The sequence below is a fragment of the Triturus cristatus genome, chromosome 6 (genome assembly GCF_964204655.1).
Source record: "Triturus cristatus chromosome 6, aTriCri1.1, whole genome shotgun sequence".
Taxonomy (NCBI): Eukaryota; Metazoa; Chordata; class Amphibia; order Caudata; family Salamandridae; genus Triturus; species Triturus cristatus.
Window position 1 is genome coordinate 1,254,351,312 of NC_140589.1, and position 22,483 is coordinate 1,254,373,794.

The window sequence follows — 22,483 nt, forward strand, 5'->3', positions numbered from 1 at the left end:
ACAAAGAGTAGCAGGAACTTTTAGAGCCTAATTAATGCTCCGTTCCTGAAGGACGAACAAAAGATTACTCTGGACCTGCACGTGAGTGAGGAGGCATGGGTGGCATATTTTGAAGAAGTCTTTGGGTACCCTGGGGGAGATCTTTATGTGTTATCTGGTTATTCAGCACCTACCCCTGAGTGTACATTATCATTTAGTTTAGCTGAAATTAGTTTTGCCTTCAACCAGTGTAGTACTGAGGTCATCTGGCCCCGACTGGGTTCCCATTGATTTCTTTCTAAATAACCGGGAGCTATGGGCCCATTACTTACCAACTTTTTAATGCTCTAGCCCAAACAGGAGTATCCCATTTTGGAAAAAGACGGTTCTCATCCCACTATACAAAAAGGGAGACAAGGCTATCCTTAAAAACTATAGACCTATATCTCTTCTGGATGGCAAAGCTAAACTAATTTGTCGTTTACTTCTGAACAGGCTAGAATCTTGGGATCAGGAAAGGAATACAATGCGGCTAGGGATGACAATCTTTATATGGCATTTATGGGCTTGTAAGCCGCCTTCGATTGTGTGGCCTATGATAAACTATGGTCAATAATGGGATGTATGGGCACAGACAAGCCCATAATTAATTTTATCCGTGAGATGTATTCTGCTGCTTCAGCATATGTCCGCTATGGAAGGCAGGGTGAATGTACAAGATATTTCCGGATTACTCGGGGTGTGAGACAGGGGTGTGTTCTTGCCCCTTTCTCTTTTCCTTATATACTAACGCCGTGGAAGCTGAGGGTCTACGCAGATGTTCCTTATGTTGGTTCATCGCCCGTCCCGATAATCTTATATGAGGACGATGCGTTGCTATTGGCCCGGACCGGCAACGCATTGCAGAGCCTAATAGGACTGAATACTAAATGTATGCATAACCTTGATCTTGAGGTAAATGAATCCAAGTCTTATGTGTTGGTGGCAGGAACGAGTCTTAAAAAACAAAACAAGATTAACTATAGAAGGGAGAAAACTGGAGGTGGTTGTTACTTTTTCTTATCTTGGAGTACTATTTGATTAAAAAAAATATGTGGAAAAATATGGTGGTGAGCAGAGGGCTCCTAATGGAAAGGAGCATAGGAGCCCTATTTGGATTCATAAATAAGCTTGGTTCCAAACCAACAGATACAGTTAAAAAGATCTATGGGGCAAAATCAATATCTGTTGCCACATATGGGGCAGCCGTGTAGGGAATACCTAATACATCTATTTTACAACAAACCGAGGATACTGTTTTTAAAAAAGGTTAGCAGGTGTCCCTCAATTGTGCGCCACCTATAATTGTCATTCTGAACTGGATTACCCTATATTTCAGATTAGATTAGTTCTGGTCCGATTCTCCTATGGCACTCAATCTGGAGAAGAGAATCATTGAAGTTAACTCAAGAAATTGTGTGGTATAAGAAAGTTAAATTGGTTCCAATATGTAAATACTCTATCGGCAGGGACAAATTATTCGACAATCCAACTACATGTTCATTCGTCTCTAAGGCTGAAATAAAAGAGTCAATATTAGGAAAACTAAAGAGAGATAGATGGGATTCTAATTGTAACAAGCATTGACATAGCCAATAGGTCTCGCTTCGGGACCTTATAAGTGTTTAGCTAGAACTACTGGCTTTGCCAATGTCTTTGAGCTATGTTGTAGAGCAGCGTGAGGAGAGGGTGATTTGTAAAGCAGGGGACAGCAACTGTAAGACCATCTGAACAACGTGTGCACAGGAACACCAGAACAAAGTGCATAGCGCAACACGGGGTGCAGAGGGTGCCCTGAAAGTCATGGAAGAGCAAAACGTGCTTCATGCGACATGGGGGAGTTTAAAGAGGAAGGTTGTCTGTTTACCACAGGAGCTGGTGATGGCACTTACAACAGGGGCCAACATGGGCCCTTATGTGAGAGTGAACACTGTGAGCCATAGTGTTAAAAATGCATAACCAGTGCACCATGGGCAGATCACACACACACACATGCTGTGGCATGCTGTGGCCTGCTAACACCGTGCCATACTGTGCATACACCATGCCCTGCAGTACAACTGCAAGATGCATCCACTGCAATGCTTAATTTGAGCCAGTGGTTTCCGGTGCTCGGCACCAACAATTAATAGTCAACTCCGACATTTATGACAGTCTGCCACTTGGTGATGCTGTTTGACTAATTTAGAGATAAGCACAACAGTTGTTTATTAAATGAATATACATTCAAAATGATTAATACCTTCCCTAAGCCATTTTATAGCCTTGGTTAGTAGGTGTGCTGGCCCCCTTAGCGCCAGACACAACATTTAGAGCCAGGAGAGGGACGGGTTTTTATGCTAAGCAGACTGGAGACACAGGGGGCGGTCGGAAGAGGGTTTGGAATGCTGGAGTCGGAGGAGACCCCCGCTGTCACAAACAAGGGGGTGGTAGTGGAGGAGAAATTGGTGGAAGGTTGAGAGAGGTTGATGCTGAGGTGATCAGGGGTCACGCTGGAGGCAGTCAGAGGATTTAGCACTTTCTAAACTGTATCTGTAACAGAGAAAGGAGAAAAGGAACAAAACCCGGGTGGGTGAAAGGGAAGACAGAGGAAAGGGCATGTGGATAAAATAAACAGCATCACCCCCAGGCCTGCAATTATACTATCTTCACTTTAAGACCCTCAGCATGCACAATTGCCATTTACAGTGAATCGCATGCACCCTCCCCAAAAGTGCACCACACAAATCCTGCCAAATGGCACACCTACACTTTCAACTGCGCAGCAGCAAATTTTTATTTAATGACAAAACAGGCACTTCTCTGCAAAGGTTTAAAAAGGCATGCAGAGACGATTACCAAATACGACAACTTAAAATGTTGCCGTTTTCATCCACTTTTGTGCAAACTAACACAAAACCCCTAGTCCCTGGCAGTACCGTAAAAGTATACTGTTTTCTTTGTCACAAGAACCACCATCATTAATTCTGTTAATTAAAAGAAAAAAGCCACGAACACTAGGTAATGTTAGATGCTGAGAAGTAGAAACACTTACCAGAGGGGAGTATAGACGAACCGTTACAAGGTTACAAACTGTTAACTGAACCGTCCCAATGATCACTTACCAGTAGTTATGCTGTCAGGCTCTGTGGTTGTACGAAGACATGACTGCAGGATGCGCAACCCCAATATATAAACCATATATAGGCAGGGGGAATGGGGCGCACCTCGCCAGACTAAGGCCCAAGCCCGAACAGCGAAAAATGAAAGCATGCCTAGGAAACAGCTGCCCTCCACACATGAGCCACCGTACATTTAGTATACTCAAGAAGTGGTTTTAGGGGCAAATTGGGCTGGGAGCGCAGGGGCGAGTTACGCACTCGGCTAGATAAGAGGAAAGTAAACCAAGACTGATGATGTGCGGCAGATGGAGACTGGGTGTAGCACCGGACACTGCGAACCAAGATGGCAGACGATAAATAGAGGTGCTAGACTTTAGTTGGAGGGGGGAAAAACAAGTAGCTCAATAAGAGTGGTGGGGGTGGGCACAGGGAGAAAAGGGGGAGTGGTGCAGGGGAAACAAGGAGGCACTACAGCTGCCGCCCTGCGCACCGCTGCTCGCTCCCACAAGCAAAACGCTGTGGGAGTGAACATTTGCAAAAGAAGTGGGACATGCGCCCGCCTTTAGCCATTTGCAGGCTATAATAACTAAATGACACAGGCAACAAACAACCCAATGCATGGGGGGAGTCAGACCCACACAGAGAAGTTTAGAGTGCTTACAAGAAGCCTCGCGGAGCAGCACATGCGCGCTGGCTCAGGCTCGACCTAAAAAGACCAGGGTCATACAATTAAACTTAATACCCCGAATAAACTATACTGATACTACATATTTATCCTTTGTTACAAGACCCCAACATAGACGTCGGTTGCTAACATTCTGTTTAAAATTTATTCCTTTTATGTTAGGTTTTCCTTCAAATGGTTAAACTGCAGATGCCCTCTCAGCTTGCCCATGTGATGGACGGTCCCCGCAAGGGGAGCTTCACCTGCTATTCTTTTGTAGTCTGTATACTGAGGACAGAAAAAGATATGCTCTTCCACTTATGCGTACCCTTAAATTTAGACAATGTCGTGCTGTTATTGTCTTGCCTCGTTTTTACAGTGTGCCATAAAAACAATTCCTGTAATTCCAAACTTTTTTGACACTAATACATGATTTTCGACAAGTTCATTTTATACTTTTTTAGGTTTGTTTTATCCAAGTATGTAATAACTGGAATTTTTAAGAAATTGTGTATAACTACGCATTTTTAAGTTTTTAGGATTAATATAATGCACATTGTAAGTAGAATACCTTTTATGCCGCTGTTTTGTACTGGCGACATAAAGTGAACAGAACTGAACTGACTGATTGATTGATGCTGTACCTGTCGACACGAAACGTGTCTGCTTTCTGAAGCAGTGGGTATTATATGCAGTAAATTAAGAATTTTGGGAAAATTCAACTCGCTTAACTCGGACAAAAGGGGGTTCATATATGGGTCCCATATCTCTTCGACGGCATCTGCTTTGTGCTCCATAGAGAGTGTCAGCTTTTCCATCCCTAATATATGACATAGTTAATGCAGCTAGTTTGCTCTGCGAGACACTAGAAACACACAATGAGGGAATGGCTTGCTGTGCTGCTCCCAGAGAGGACATTTGGCAGCGTTTCATAAACTTGAACAGGAAAGTTAGTAAGTTAGTTAAATACCAGTAAGTTACTATCTTGGTAGCGATTTCTCTACTTGAGACATTACGCACCGTTTGTCCTGAACGGTAATAAACTTTTTCCCATTCTTTATTTGTGAAAGTGTAGGGACTGGAGTTGCGACCGAGCTACTGCAGCAATATTATTACCATAGAGTCAACAGACACATCTTTTGAAGCTCAAATTCTGTTACTAAACAGTGTAAAATTATAATGTTGGTATGATATATCAGCCAGAATCTCCAAGCACACCGAAAAGAAGGGTAATCACTTCCCAAACGACACAGAAAGGACACTTTGGAAACAACAAGTAATATCAAATCAAAAGTGAAATCAATTTAACCAACAGTGTGCCTTACCTCTGTTGTTTTCGCTTTAAAGACTGACATTTCAGCTTATTTGCACTGCCATCACTCTCTGTCTGACTGTAAGTAGTAGAATAAACCTTGTGAGCATACTCATCAATCCCTTGACTTTCTTAGTTAACTAGACCCTCCGTTGAAGGTTTCTTTGCACATCATAAGTAATATATGATCACATATAATAAGCTTTCGTATAACCTGACAGATATCTTTACTCATACTTAAAACCAACTGCAATAACCACCGACTATCCGATAGGTCAGTGATGTTCAACGTAAGTCCTGGAAAGCTAGGTCCATGTTAGATTATTAGGTCATCCAGGAAAGGGAGCTGTACATACAATGAATCCAAATGGAAACTCATTATAACGTTTGAGGTCATCCTAAATATATTAAATGAAGCCAGCGAACAAGGACCTACAATGCTGAACAAATTATCAATCAGATCAGAGACTTATGAAAATGTATTGTAAGATAAAGTCAAGGACAATGCAAAGAAATGAGATTGCCTCACTCACTTCTAACAATATGTATAAATACATAACTAAAATATATTGATAAAATAGATCCCTAAAAACTGGGAGCAAAACAAAACTCAATACTGCTGTGACAGCAAACCAAAAGTGAAATCAAGATTATCAACTTCTTTCCTTACCTTAGCTGTCTTCTCTTTTCAGGCAGACAATTCAGCTCACTTGCACTGCTGTCACTCTCTGACTGACTGTAGGTAGTAGAGTAAACCCTATTAATAAGTACACTCACTAATCCTTTGACTTCCTTAGATACCTAAACACACACTTCAAGATAACCGTACCCATATGATCGTTGCTTGCAAGAAGCTTTCACATGAGATGAAAACAACTGTTCAAAACCACATATAACCCAATAAGGCAGAGGTGTTCAAATTAGGTTCCGAAGGCCTCAGGCCATACCAAACATTTGCAAAATCCATATTAAACCCACATTAAATATAAATTTAAACCCATTATACAATCAGTGATTGTCTAACAAAATATGCAATTGATGCAGTCCTTAGACCTACGATGAACACCCCTACAACAAGCAATCACTGAGATTGGACACTCCGATCAAGCTATTAGGTGAAGCCACGTAGATTCAATAAAATACTCTCGCTTAAGGATCAGTTGTGGTGGAACCCTTTTTTACCAAGCACATTTGGTGCCAGGAGTTACAATGGCCAATATAGAGAATAGTTGTGCCCCACAGAGTGCTTTCACCAGAAGTAAATTAGTAACCTACTTCCCAAAACACAAAAAAGATATTGTAGATATTTAAAAGAAGGGTGACAACCAAGACCAAACGCCGTGACAACACACCAAAAGTGAAATCAATATAATCAACATCTTGCTTACCTTTGCCGTCTTCTCTTCCCAGGCTGATATTTCAGTCCCCATGTACTGCTGTCACTCTCTGTCTGACTGTAGGTAGTAGAGTATGCCCTGTTACTAAGTAACTCACTAATTCCTTTACTTTCTTTGATGCCTACACTCACTTATGAAGATATCTTTATTTATTTTCAGGTATGATCACTCTTGCAGACTTTCATTCTAGCTCCCATTTACCTTAACCGGGCAAAAAATGCTTATGTTTAGACACATAACAAATGGTAAAAGAGAAGTAAAATCAGACACCCCAAGCAGTTCATTAAAAATCGAAATTGGGGACAATTTGCTGGTTGTCACTAATGTATAAGCAGTGGTAGCTGCTTAGTCTGAATGGCACTTATCAGACTAACAACTGAACCACCAGAAAATGGTTCAGGAAATCAAAATGGCTAATGTGGAATAGTGCCAAAAATAACAGAAGAGACATCAATCTACACTGTGTTTCCTGATTAAATTCAGAAAGTACCTTTAATCAGCTAAATAATTTATTATTTCTCAATCCAGACCACTAATTTTGTCATAAATGCAAACCTTTCCTTTAAATTGAGTGTGCTTGATCTGCCGTCACCTACATTTGTGTTCTGGATTTTCCAGGTTTCTCCAGTTGCCTTGTATACTCAATCTCACTGGCAAGTCTGGCTTTTGTATTTTTGTCGCTCCCCATCAATATACTCTACTCACCTTTTCTGGAAATGCATCAAAAGAGTAACCACACCCATACATCAGAAGTGTATCTCCTTTCCAACATGCTATTGAGCAGCTGATTTCTGTAAGTGATTTTATCATCCAGATACAGGTCAACTTACCAACACACTAAGGGACGTCAAAACTTCCTCTGTAAAATTAGTTCTGTACCCCATTACTGTGGTCCTTCAGCCAAACCCTGCCTCCACATACATGGCATATGAGTTTAGAAGTGTATGTCTGGGTGTAACATGGTGACTCACAAAATATAATCTCTCAGTCTCAAAGTGAGTCTGAACAGAGAAGGCGCTCTTCAGTCGGCTATTTTCCTACAAGCCTTTTAATGGTTTCCCAGATGATAGGCCCAGTATGCACAATACACATCCATACAAAGCTCAGAAACAAGCCTACAAAGGTGGACATTGGACAGGTAGGCTGCAGACTCAACACAACTGGGTACTAGCTTCCTGCCAGTGCTTTGGATAAGCAATGGCTTCTATACCTGTTATCAGGATATAGTTGGTACAGGGATAATACTCTAGACCTCAAAAGGAGCTCATACAGAGGAGCGCAAGTGCTTCCTAGGACTGTGATTCAGTAACTGATCTCTTGGTGGCTGGAACTTGCTCTGCTTATTCTTCAAACTTGAACCTGAGATATCAAGAAGCCAGCCAGTATAATGAGAGGTGTGGCCACTGTGAGAAAGTAAGCAAGATCATGTTCAAGGCCCATCAGTGACCTGTCCCTCTAAGGACTGTGGTGCAGGTCCAAAAAAGAGCCACCAAAGCAACCAAGAGCTAAGAGAATTCCCAAATGTCAAGACGATGCTCCGGATAAAAACCAGCACAGTCACTTTTAACAGAAGGCACAAGCACGTGCAAGAGGAATCAGAAGCACACACTGTCTGGTGAGCTAAATTCCCTGGGGTTGATCTCCAGCACAAAATTGCACTTGCAGGGCTTGAAAAATCATAAAACTTTTACTAGACCCGCAGGTCTAGTAACTTGAAAAATCTACTCGACCTAACTGTAATGTACTTGACATCTGTCTCTGAAAGCCAAGCAAATGTGACAAGATTTTTTTTTGGTAAACCTTTTTATTGGATTTTACAGTTATCATACAGGTTATACAGCAAGCAGTGATGTTAATCATGGCGTTACAGTCATCATTGAGAGATTCATAATGAGTACCTGCATGTCTATTGGTGGATGGCGAGCGTGCCGCCTTGCGCGTGTATAGCAGGTTGAGGTGTCAGCCTGTATGGGGGTTTCCATAAGGTGAAAGGAAAGAACCTATCATTCCCCAATAGCAGGTGTTAGACCTATGTTGTCTATGTGTGACAATGTAAAGGGGTGATCCGTGGGTGTAACCAAACTGGGGACATATAAACTCAGGGGGTTGGGGGCGGGGGGAAAGGGGGGCATAGCTCCTCTTAGGTCCACTATCAATAGGCGGCAGCTTCTTGTCAGCGCCAGTCGGACTGTCTACTGAGGGTGGTCAGAGGGGTGGCTCACTTCAAGGGGGGCCTGTGAGGGTAGGGGAGCGCTAGGGTCTGGCTCTGTTTGGGTGGCTTGGGAAATCTGCCTGAAAAACCTTTGAACTGCAGGTTACAAGGACATCCGGTAAAATACAGTCGCTTTTAAGCACCAATGTCCCACAGCATTTTGGTGAGCCTGTATATCAAATTTTTTTATATTTTCAATACTGCCGGTATAGCGCACTTTTTAAAAGCAAACTGAACACTGACTGGTCGTTGTCTTTCAGACTTGCCTTCTTTTCCGGCATGCAACCCGTGTTTCATTGAGTCCAGTGCCCCTTTGAATAGGCACTCGATGTTTGTTTTGCAATGCATCCGATTGTTCCGCTGGACACGGAGCGATTGATGAGTCTGATAACCACCCATTTTCGGAGTTGTCCAATGAACTTGCAGCTGATTCAAGACGCCTGCTATGAGCCACTTCCTTCTAGGGAAATGGATGCTTTGGCTCCTAGCTCTAATAGCACAGATGCAGCACAAGAAAATACTTCCTCAGGATCGGCTGATAATGAGGATCATATCTGTTATTTGGAGCTTCTGAATGAGACTATTGCGGAATCATCTGCAGATGCTGGATTTAATAAACAATGACTACGTGGAAGAAATTGTGGTTCGCTCTGTTTCCTGGTTAATCCAGCCCCTTTTCTAAATTGTCAATTCTGTTTTTATAAAGCCAATTTTTGTTTATTATACACATGAGCATCGCATTGAATTTGCTTAGCATGTGATTTCTATTACTTTATTAGTAGCCAAGTTGCTTTCACGGCCCAGGAGAGGGTGTAGTGATTTCCCTTAAGGTCCCCTTTGGTTCTCCCTTAGTTTGCATTTTAAACATTTTAGACAGCCTCTGCTCGCTCTGCATAGCCACATATAACACGTCTGCTTTTGCGACATTATATGAGGCACTGCGAGCTAGCCAGAATTGGGCCGACAGGTACTGAAGCGGTAGAGGGACTCAGTCCCTACACTCTTGACGTTGTCGCCCTAACACACTGTTCTGCGTAACCAGCAGAATCTGATCAACAACAGTCCTTCTATATAGTCGTTTGTTGACCTTCATGCCCCCTTCTTCCTTAGCTGCTCCAGCAGCCGTACGTTAAGTGCTCCTGGTGCTCTACTCGGGCCTGAATATTTTTTCTCAACATTATTAGCTCTTTTATTGCTCATTTAATCTCTAACTTTTCCTTTACGGCGGACCGCGGGAATGCTGGACACTCCTCATGTGACACTCCTAATGACATGCTGGTTAGGCGGTGGCTGCCAGGGCAGTGTTCTTCCAACCACTAGAGGGTGCCCGCGCTTTAAAATGCACGCCAAATTGAGGATGCACCCCTCAGCTGCTGAGGTCGGCGCGGATTGGCTCTGCAAGGTTTCTTGCTGAGAAAGGAGCAGTGCAATCAACTGTGGCAGGAGCCTCCGGGAAACATATTATTGGCAGATTCTTCCTCCGCAGCCTAGAGTCGGAATGCTCCTCAACACAGGTTCTGTATACAGCAGTACAGAGACAATGACCCAGGCAAAGAAAACCAGATTACTGAGACCAGCAAAACTACAGGGCTTACAGGTGTCCCCAGGGTAGAGACCCACCTAAATTGAACCTTTGCGATATACAATCCACTGGTACCCCACAGCAATAACAAGTCTTACAATGTAAGGAATGGACTGCTCCTGAGGAATATGTGTTATATCTGCCAACTGAGGAGGACATTTGTGAGGCAATAGATGCTTCCATCCACAAAGCAGTGTCAGAAGCCATGGCTCCCTTACAAAACAGGCAATTAAAACTCGCACAGAAGTGCTTTGAACACCCCTTCCTTAGAGGGAACACCAACCTGGGTCCTCAGGGGTTCCACAACCTAAGACACCCTGATCAACAACAGGGACGAAACGGAAACACTCTCACAGAGTGGACCTTGACACATTTGATAGTATCAAAAGGGCCTTTCTGGCTTGCTCCCTAAACCCAGATAGCGAACCCTATAATCCTACCAGTCCTGAGGTCTGGGGGGTGGGGGGGGGGGGACAACACAGACACTCCCAATGACAGTCCAAACCTCTCAATGATCCCTGACAGGGATGATTCCCAGGGCAACTGATGATTCCCAGGGTAACTCATGCAGGGATGTAAGCCATGGTTGCCCCCGGTCCTCCCACCCCAACACAGATAACAAGATACATACAGACCTTCCATGTACTTATGTATTTATTACTTTCGCCCTAATTCCTTTCCTCCTAATTCAGCATCTCCAATACACTACCCTATATCTCACCACATACCTTTCTCAATGTATCCTCTACCTCAACTCTCTGACACATCCCAAACCTCAATATATTACTCTCTGCAATGGGCTGCCCAATTTCTCACCCTATATCTCTCTTAATATATCCTCTACCTCTACTCTCAGTCTATGATCTCCAATATAACCTTATGTAGACTCTTCCCTTCTCTACTATGATCCCCCAAAAAACCTTTCTAGACTCCTCCCTCCTTTACCCCTCCCTTGCATCATCTCACACCTCTTACTATTCCGATCTCCCGAACAAGCCTTTCAAAACCCTTCCCTCTGACTCTTACCCCCTACTCATGCCAAACCTGCTACTGCGGATATGATTGCAAAATAAACACTTTCTAGACCATTCCCTCTTCGATCCCTCCGCTATCCTTTTCAATCCAACTAACAGACTCATATGTCCACCGCTCACGTTAATTTCATATTTCCCTATACTAATTCAACACTAATCATGTTTGGATTCCGGAGTAGCATGCTACTCCTCGGAAATTACTTTGATGCTTAATCAGGGTTACCAAGGGGTATATAAATGCAAACCCCTCCCTCTTCTATTCTTCTATTATCCTTTTCAACCCAAATGACAGGCTCACAGTGCTCAAATAAATTTCATATTTCCCTATACTAACTCGCCCATAATCTTTTTTGGGTTCCGGAGTATCGTGCTACTTGCCGAAAAGCACTTTGACGCCTTGTCTGGGGGTAGTAAGTGCTATATAAATGCAATTACATTTTCAGACATGCAGGGCCCAGAGGACAGCCTCCAAACTAAATCATAAGAATGGGCTTCAAGGAAGAAACAGGCCAGTTCCTTGGCAGGCAGATTCAGAAAACCCTTAGATAAGGAGTTCCTCAACCGTCTTCAGGCGGGAGCCCTCATCCATCTCGAGACATCAAAGTGGCACTGATGCCTTGAATTGGTCCCTGAATGGCAACATTCGTGGCCAGGCCTAAAAAAATTATATAAAAATGTTACTAGTAACTTGATTAATAATTTTCTCAACCCAATTGTAATGTACTTGACCCGTAAACTGGTCTCAAATTGTGTGATCCTAAGCAACTATGTCATTTTGCGGATCGTTTTTTTCTTCTTCATTATCACATACAAGATAATCTTCAACTATGCCTGTTCTGCACTTTTGTTGTACAAACATCTGTTTTTTTAAATTGTTCCATGTATAATAAGAATCAAGCCCACATACAGGGTACACATGACCCCTGACTTGCTTCTTAGTTCAGTAAAAGCATTGTCATCGGGTGGGGGGTTGGGAGGGGGCAAAAATCCAGATGCTGCGCCATTTCTAAAGCAGGTATAACAATATATAATAATCTTAATGATCCATCTAAATACAATAATAGAATAGTTTTTAAGCCTTTCCGGTGGAACTAGTAGCTACTGCCAACTCTTTTCCATTCCTACATCTAACAAGCATTGGCACAGCCATGAGGTATCACCTATGTGAGATATATTGAATCGGTTAATAGATTATTTTTAGCCATGTTGTACAGCAGCGCAACTGTTGTGCAGCATGGTTGAAAAGACATAATTTTTTGATGAGCAATCCATTTTGCACATTACTAAGAAGTTACTGGTCGTGTTCCTGTTGGTGCTAGCAGCAGGTAAGTGCCAGAGTTACATGTATACAACAAAGGTGTCAGCGCTTTACAATAGCACTGCAACATTAAACAAGCATTTGCAGTGCAATAGGTCTTGCATTACTGAAAGTTTGAGCTATTAGTGGTGCATTATTTGGAACGCCAATAGCTCAAGCTTTCAGTAATGCAAGACCTATTGCATTACAAATGCTTGTTTAGGCACGTTGTACAGCAGCATGGTGAAAGTAAATTTATTTTAAAAAAGGCGATATGACTCAGTCGACATTGGCCGCGTCATGGCACTTAAAACATTTTAAGCCTTAACTGCATCAGCTGATAAGGAGAGCTACGTATTGACTCAGGTCAACCATATATGATCAAGCAGTCATGCTGACAGTACCTATACTTTGATATCCAGGTGGAATCCTAATTCAAGGCCACACACAGACTCTACATATAGTCCTGAAGAAGACCCTCCCCCCCCCCGATGAGCAAAATATTGCGATAATATCTGGGGTCGAAACGTCGACGCACACTATCAAGTGTTATTGATCACCTATAATAATCAAGAATAACCAGACTGATTATAAGTCGGGTTGAATCAGATTTACATTTTTTCTCACACTGTGTTTAAATGTTTGTCTTGAATATACGTTCACTTGTTATGTATATATTGTGTTATGATATGTAAATAGATTTCTTTGTTTTCACTTCACGTTATGTGTCAATAAGTGTAAATACACATCATATATCTGTGTGTGCATATGTATGTCCTGTTCTCAATTTTTCAGTATTGAGTTTTCACTAAATCATACACCAATTCAGAAGTACATGAGTTTCTGTTTCTTGGGCTTATTTTTCATCGAATGTTAGTCTCATCCTAGGAGAGGGACATATTTAATAAAGACGTTGGACGCTTTCTATAAGCTGATAGGTGGCAGTACCACTGTTCGCTTAATGTAAATATCCTGACTACAGCATGTCTCAAAGAGACAAGAGTAAGCAGAGCCTAGGTAGCAGGCCTTGACAACGTCGAAGCGCTTTTTAAAAATGTACTTTCAACCATGCTGCCCAGCTGACAAGCTGCTTTATAGTATGGTGGAAAAAACAATGACAAAGCCAACACATCTCTCCAAGTCTTATAGGCTTTGTCTATGCTTTTTCTTTTACATGAAGCCATTCGCCCACAAATTCCAAGCTAGTCGTCTTTTTTTTATTTTTTTTAAATAAATATGTTTGCCCTCTGAATGGCCATTATGTCATTGTAACATGAGTTTAAACCCATCATGTAAACCGGGGCCCTAAACCTAACAGTAATGCACAGCCCATATCATAATTTACCTGCAAGGTATTACCATAATATTCGCATTTTATTTTGCTACATAGCTGAAAGCTAGAGCCATTGATGAATCATTGGTCAGTAGTGGTGTAGTAGCTAGATGCTTACATGTGGAAGTCTCTACAATCATATACCTGGGAAACCAGAGTAGTTAAATGTGTCTCATTGTTAATAGCGTATGCCTCTGTGCATCATTCTCGTGTTTCAGTAGCAAGGCCATAGTTGTGGTGCTAGGCCTTCAAGCATTTTGTAAAGTAGTTCAATAACTGATAAATGAAATATCTAATCCTACCAAAAACTATAAGCGCTTAGAAACGTATTAACTCTAATACCGACCAATACATGTACTTTCTCGGCCACTTGATTGGCTGATTGTTACATATATCTGGGCTTGAAACATTTAGTCTTCCGAATATCCAATAGCGTTTTACATGCAGGGTTGACCCTTGACCTCCTCTCACATGCAGATTCTCCGGTAGGAGCACTTGTAGGCCTCTTCTTAACCAGCGCCTATAACAATGGCCTGCCTTCAGGAATACTGCTCCTAAGAGCTGCCTATGTACAGAAGGGCTCCTGTACGGCAGGCATAGTTGGGATTGCTATTCCCTAATTTATTCAAACAGTTGTGACACCTCTGCCTTCCAATGTGTTCCTCTGGAGATGCGTATCAGCCTCAAGCTTTTCAGAACCTGCAGTGTTAGGGGAGATTATGGACAGGCTGTTGTCGCTGAAAGGCCAAGGGAAAGAGAACTGGGGAAGAACAAGCAACCTCTGTTTTGTCATTTAGTTTTAACTAAAAAGCATTAGCAAAGCTAGTAGGTCTTTGCTTTTCCAGGATCTATTGGTTTTTCAATGTTTTTTTCAGCCAAGTTGTCCAGCAGTGTGGCTGCTGTGCGGCTAGCGTTAATCATGTAATCACACATTTGCAGAACATGACAAAAAAAACATCGACAAATTCAGGTAGCTTTCCTATTTGGCTGAGTCAATGTTTTAGGCCATGTTGTACAGCATCCGCGCAGCTGTGCAACAAGGTTGAAGGTAATAAAAAAAAATAAAAAAGGCTTATAATGCAGTCAACACTTGCAGCTTCATTGCACTTTTTTAAGTTTCAACCAGGGCTCGAGTCGGGGGTATACGCAGGTACACAGCGCCCCCCCACTCTTTTCACAGGGTGGACGCCGTCCCCCCTGCCAAGAAGCTGGGCCCCAGAGAAATAAGCTGAACATGTACTTGTGTAATTTTCAGACACGGGGACACGTTCAGCACGTGATGTCATGAGGTTATTTGCATATTGTCAGTCCCCCCACTTCTTTTTATAGGACTTGTGCCCTGGTTTCAACCATATTGCACAGCAGCCGCACAGCTGTACTTATATGGTTAAAAGACATTGACAAAGTCAATATGTTAGATTTGGCCCCGTCATGAGGGTCATTTCCAAACTTTTTGCCTTCAAATGCTTGCGCTCTCTCCTTTAAACATGAAAAATATGGCTGAAACCCGATTGGCACATTTATTTTACTTGTAGGTCCCTAGTAAAGTGATACTATACATACCCAAGGCCTGTAAATTATATGCTACTGGTGGGCCTGAAGCACTGATTGTGCCACTAACTTAAGTAGAACTTTTAAACAGACATTTAGCACTAGCAAAATAAACCTTTTGCCGGGCATCAACCTTCCTTTTTAAAACAATAGAAGTCATCTCTACGGTAGGCTCTAAACAGCCCATTGGGAAGTGTGAAGTGTGTTTAAAAAGTTGGTAATGTACTTTTCACATTTATATGTCTTGGTAGTAAAAAACTCTTAAATCTGTCTTTCAGTACTGCAAGGCCTACCTCTTCCATAAGATAACATCGAGTTACGCTATTAAATTCAAAAAGTGATAACTTTCAATTGGGAGCAAGTAGGAATGTTGAATTTGGTGTCTAAGGTATTGTAATTAAAAACCTATTTAATGCTAAAGTCAAATTTTAAGTCACAACTCTCACTTTCATAAAGTTAACATTTTCTTTTCCTAACAATTTGGTGACTACAGGCTGTACCTGGGTCACATGGCTAGGTGTAGCTGGAAGTTGATCCTTGTGCATTACTCTCAGACAGTGAGACACAAGGGGAATAGGTGCCGGCCATCTCTGACTTGAGGGGGGAGCTGTCACCTACCACACTTACACTTATCAAAGGTTCTGCCTCAAGGCACTCACAAAGGGTTTCACACTAGTCTTTTGCGCCCGCAGACAAGCTGGGGCTATGGCAGGGAGGCAGCAAATTCCCCTGGGGTGGAAACCTCCAGAACCTTCCCCTACTTCAAAGCTAGCACCAAGTACAAATATTAGACACAGACCCAAATCTTCAGTACACATTAGGACTCATGGAAGACTCAGAAAAAGAACAGCTGTGCTGCTCCGCTGCAAGAACTGCTACTCTGTTGTCCTGCTACTCTGCTGCTTGAGTGAAAAGGGTTGAACTGACACCTTGAACCCAGGACCACCAGAGCGACTCAAAGGGCTAGTTGGCTGGCCTCCTAATCAAAGGCTTAGGGACAGAAAAAGGCTCCACCCCAGTCCTGGACCCTTGGAAGTGGGCCTAAAGGTGCTCTGCCAGCCCAGTCTGGTCTCTTGGACCGCACTGATGCAGTGCAGCAATTTCCTCACAGCACTGCGTTGGAACGGTCGATGCTTGATGCATCCCTGACCGAGGACCTTGTATCACAGTCCGCAGCTGCTCAGAACTGCAGATGCGTGACACATTTCAGACGCAGGACTTTGCAAAGCAAGCCTGCAGCTTCTCGGTATCACCGCTGAATGGCGCATCCTCAACACAGGACCCTCGCAACCAGGATTTAAGGTACTTTGTTCAGCTGGCCTAAGTTGGTACCTGTATCCGGCCCATGCTCCACTGCTGTTGGCCTGAACATGTGACTGTCCCGGTCCTGCGCAACGAAATAACCACAATTAGCGCGTTGTGCTTCTAAGCAGTTTTCACATAAATATTTAAAATTCATTAGCTCTGGTTCTAATTATTGGATTCTGTGTTGTTTAGATCACAAATAATGTATTATATTTTACTGTTTTTCTTAGGTGGGGTGGGATTTTTCTTGTGTTGTGTTTTCCCTTTAATAGTGTGAAGTGTTGCATAAATTTTACACACTGCCTCCAAGTTAAGCCTGACTGCTTCAGTGCTAAGCTACTAGATGTGTGGGCAGAGGGTAATTCGGGGTTTACTTGTGTTTCACTCTGACATAATGTAGTTGCTGCTTGAGTAGGGTTTCACCCTCTCAACCAGGTAACCAATTTCCTACACCATAGCTCTTGTATAGGTGAGACCGATTGGCTATGCCAATGCTTGCTATTTAAAACTAAATACTGGAAAAACTAAACTATTCATAGAAGCGAACACTGGATCAACACACACTAGCCAGCAGACTAAGTACCTCACAGTCTAAAATGTTGGTTATCACAGCTTGGGACTGTGAGCATGCGCTTTGTGCAAATCTACGGTCTCGTCATGTATCTTCCAAGCTGCACACTTGTAACAGCCTTTATTTACCGGACACTAGCCTTGCCAATTTACAACATGTGCAAAATAAGGCGCTTTGGCTGATCCGCCAGTAGAGAAAATCTCTCATCTCTGGAGCTCGCAGACAATACAACCGGATGGCAGCGAAGCAAACCTCTTTTTAAAACAAATGCATTATTTTTAAGACCAACTGTAAACCTGAGCAAGTTTGGTAGAGCACTACAGTCCGGTTTGATCTTTCTGCACAGGAATGGAAATTTAAAATGTCAGCAGAGAGAGATCTCTTTAAAGTGGGTGTGCGTCATCTACCTTGTTAGCACCAAAGAGTTATCTTTCACTTACATGTTTTTCTCTTCCAAAAACAGACCACAGTAACTTTTCATAGAGAGTCGCTGATGGAGAAGAAAACGTGGAAAAGCTTTTCCACCCCAGCCCCTTATAACAACAAGCATTTGCAATGCAATAGGTCTCGCATTTGGGACCTTATATGTATTTAGCCATGCAGCACATAATCCTGGGTGCTACAACATCTACTGTTACTTTATGTGCCACTGATGAACGACCATGCTGTGGCTAGGAGCAGTGCAGCCTGTGGGCTCTGAGCATGATAACAATGCAATTAAAATGTCACTAAAAGTTATTTCCGTTCAATGGTATTGCTGGTCACATTTCACAATTGTTTCTGTTATGGTTTCCCCTGAATAATTCTTGCGGGTCATCAGCTATCCCCTAGCAGAACTTCAATGGAACATTTTTAGATAAGAGTGTTGGACAGGACACTTAGACGAAAGAAGGCTATTAAGTCTTCACTGTCAAATAATAAGATCAGCCGCCAAATAATGACCTCCATCTTCGGTAGTTTTTTAAAGCATTTCCTTGATATAGACATAGATATAGATTTCACTGAAAAAACCATAGGTTTCACACATGTTATAGTTAGCTGGACATTTCACTCGTAAAAAAACAATGAAATTCCCCCGTTATAGTTAGTTCAGCTATCTATAACTTGCGCGCCCGCAATCCACTGCTGAGGACGTCACATATTACATCACTCATGACACCACTGATGACATCTCAAATGACATCACTGATGACATCACTGATGACATCATCCAGTGAGTATGTGTTTCTGAACAATTTTAATATGTTTAATATATATAGGGAAAGGCCTGTTGAAGAATGAGTGGGTGTACAAGTGTGTAAATGGATGATTTTCTGTGGTGTGTAACTAACTCTATAAGTGAGTCATTAAATGTATCTTACTGCAGACTAGTGACTAAACTGTGTAAATGTCTGTATGTTTCTGTATGTTGGTGTGTAAGTGGCTGCATGGTTTTGTGAATACCTATATGAGCGTCTATATGAGTTATTGATTGCTTGTCTCAGTATCTGTATGGGTTCCTGAGTGTTTGTGTGGGTAGGGTGTGTGTGACTCTATGCATAGATGTGTGAGTGCGTGATTCTATGGGTGCATGGTTTTAAGAGTGCATCTGTGATGGACTGTATGGTTGAGTGAGTATGTATGGGTGTTTTAGTGATTGAATGTATATCTCAGTGGTACATTTGTGACTAACTACATATGTGAAAGGCAGTATATATGCGTGTAAGAGTATATAAGTGGGTAGATGTGAGAGTGTGTGATTGTGAGAGTGACTGTATGGATGAGTGTGTGCTTGTATCAATGATTCTATAAGAGCGTAAGAATGTGGTACTATTTTTATGATTAAGTGAACTCGAGTGTATAACCGCATAGGTGAGTAAATGGGAGTGTAATTATTTGCATGACTGACTAGGTGTGAGAGTACCTCTATGGATGATTGGTGGTGTGTGAGTGTCTATAGAGGTGTATAAATGCATATGATAGTCTTGTATGGAGTGACTGTAAGTGTGAGTTACTGTACAGGTGAATGAGTGGAGGTGTATGTAGACCTAACAGTTAATAAGTGGGTATGTAGTTATTGGTATTGGAGTATGTATGGTTTTGGATGTGTTATGAAAAGGATGGTAAAATGCTACATTAGGGGGCGAAAATAAAGGCATCCTGTACCCCTTGTAATTGAGAGGAGGACTATAAGGCATAAGTACTGTCATGAAGCAGGATAGTATAAAATAGGGTGTTCTAGGCAATCTCTCTCTATAGTCTACTATTCACATCGGTAGCCCTAGAGAGGAGTCTCACTCTAGATGTAGCCCATCATCCCACACTATTAAACTCATCGGCCACCCTCTAGGCTGGAACCAAAGGTTGAAGTAAAGTTATAGTTAGGAATTGCAATAAAGTTACATTACATTAAAGAAATTCCGTAAAAATTCACCCAAAAAAACTAAAGTTAAAGTGACGTTATAGTTAGATGAACAGTTCAGTGACAAAGTAATGTTTAAATCTAAAAAGAAACCACAAAAATTCACCAGTTACAATTAATTCTGGTAACTATAACTCATGCCCTAAAGTACCTCTAACTTGTGCCCTCCCCATGTACTGCTAATTAATCTGAATGATACACAACTCATGATGTTCTATAACAACACTGATAACATCGCTACAACACCTGAAATGACATCTTTGATGACAAAACTGTAGAGGATTTTTATGAGTTTATGTATGCATGTATGTATGTATGTATGTATGTATCTATCTATCTATTCACTGAAAAAAACATAGGTTTCAGGGGCGTTATAGTTAGCTGGACTTTTCACTCGTACAAAACCATTGAAATTCCCCCGTTATAGTTAGTTCAGCTAACTATAACACGCGCGCCCGCAATGCACTGCTGATGACGTCACATATTACATCACTCATGACATGGTCAGTGACATCACTGATGACATCTCAAATGACATCACTGATGACATCATCCAGTGAATATGTGTTTTTCTGAAAATTACATATGTTTTATATATGTATATCTCAAGGTCGATGGAAGAATAAATGGGTATATAAGTGTCTAAATGGATGATTTGTTTTTGAAAAATTGATTGTATAACTGACTGATTAAGTCTATCTTAGTGAATACATGGCTTAGTGAGTAATGTTTAAATATGTAAATATCTGTATCAGTCTCTCACTTTGTGTATAAGTGGCTGCATGGGTTGGTGAGTAGCTTCATGAGTGTCTATACAGGTTATTAGTTGGTTTTTTGAGTATCAGTATGAGTGTTTGAGTGTCTGTATGGTTCGGTGGTGGGTATTACGTAGTGCATAGGTGCATGAATGAGTGACTCACTGTTTGTATGTGTTGAAGACAGCATGTGTGCAGGAGTGTATGGGTGGATGAGTGTGTGCACGGGTGTGTTAGTGAGTGAATGACTGTCTCAATAGTGTCTTTATGAGTAACTACATATGTTTTAAACTAGTATATGTGACTATTGGTGTATATAAGTGAGTATATGTGAGAGTGAGAGATTGAAAGAGTTCCTGTATGAATAAGTATGTGTTTCTATAGGGTACTGTTTAAAAGACTACGTATGTGTACGTTTCTGTAGAAGTAAGTGTGGTGGTGTGTGTATAACTGTATATGCAAGTAAATGGATGTTTGATTCTTTATTAGCATGAGTGACTATGTGTGTGAGTAACTCTATAGATGAGTGGCGTTGTGTAACAGGATGTATAGGTGTATGAGTACATATGATGAGTGAGTACATGTATGAGTGACTGTATAGGACTGTTGGTGAATGAGTGGATGTGTATGTGGATCTTAGAATTACTGAATAGGTTGTTGTAACTGGTATTGGTATGTCCATTGTTTTGAACATTTTAGTATCTATTTTTGAAGGTGTGTATCAAAGGTTATATTAGGGTGTGAGAAGATGTGGTAATTTATCACATGGATGACGTCATCAGTGATGTCATGAGTGATGTCATGAGTGATGTCACGGACCATGTCATGAGTGATGTAATATGTGACGTCATCAGCAGTGGATTGCGAGCGCGCGAGTTATAGTTAGCTGAACTAACTATAACGGGGGAATTTCATTGGTTTTTTACGAGTGAAATGTCCAGCTAACTATAACGTGTGTGAAACCTATCGTTTTTTTAGTGAATTTCAAATGTTTTTTAAATGCTAATTCCTAACTATAACGTGTGTGAAACCTATGGTTTTTTTAAGTGAATTTGCAAGGTTTTTTAAATGCTAATTTATGAATGTATTATTATATTTTTTAAATACTTATTTTACAATAAGCTACATATATATATATTCACTGAAAAAACCATAGGTTTCACACATGTTATAGTTAGCTGGACATTTTACTGATAAAAAACCAATGAAATTCCCCCGTTATAGTTAGTGGAGGCAACTATAACTCACGCGACCGCAATCCTCTGCTGATGACATATGTGTCTTTATGAAAAAAAAATATTTGCAATATATGTATAGCTAAAATTTAATGGAAGAAGACCTGGGCAAATAAGTGTCTAAATACAGTATTAGCATCAGCAGAGGATTGCGGTCGCGTGAGTTATAGTTGCCTCCACTAACTATAACGGGGGAATTTCATTGGTTTTTTATCAGTAAAATGTCCAGCTAACTATAACATGTGTGAAACCTATGGTTTTTTCAGTGAATTTGCAAGGTTTTTTAAATGCTAATTCCTAACTATAACGTGTGTGAAACCTATGGTTTTTTCAGTGAATTTGTACGGTTTTTTAAATGCTAAGTTACTTTACGCCATTCGTGGCGTGCGCGCCCAGTTAACGCAGTTCGTTCCGTGCGCGCACGGTGCGCTTCGCACCGTGCGCGCACAGTGAGCACGCGGTGCGCTTTGCGCACCGCGCGCCCACTTTACGCAGTTAGTGCCGTGCACGCACGGTGGTCACGCGGTGCGCTGTGCGCACCGCGTGCCCACGTTACGCGGGATGGGCCATGTACGCACGATGCGCTTCGCGCACCGTGCGCACATGGAGGACATATTATGCGCTTCGTTGTGAAAGGTAATCTTTCATATTTTCGGTAACTGATAAGCCATGCACAAATGCTGACCTTCGGGCACCATTTGCACATGGGGTGTGG

The 22,483-nt window shown here is 41.8% G+C and overlaps 1 protein-coding gene across 6 annotated transcripts in view; it reads right to left on the reverse strand.

Annotated features, from left to right (window-relative positions):
* ZC3H6 (zinc finger CCCH-type containing 6) overlaps positions 1–22,483 on the reverse strand; it is a 518,680-nt gene that overhangs the window by 468,128 nt on the left and 28,069 nt on the right. Inside the window, exons 2-4 of one of the 6 annotated variants that reach the window (XM_085612195.1) lie at positions 6,484–6,549; positions 5,766–5,831; positions 5,109–5,174 (exon numbers count right to left, since the gene is read on the reverse strand). The exons of 1 other annotated variant lie outside the window; for it this stretch is intronic. In XM_085612195.1, the coding sequence (XP_085468321.1) occupies positions 5,109–5,174; positions 5,766–5,831; positions 6,484–6,549 (198 nt within the window). Of the gene's footprint in view, positions 1–3,122; positions 3,234–5,108; positions 5,175–5,765; positions 5,832–6,483; positions 6,550–22,483 lie in introns of those variants that run through there. 4 more of the 6 variants (XM_085612196.1, XM_085612197.1, XM_085612198.1 and 1 more) reach the window with 4 other exon arrangements.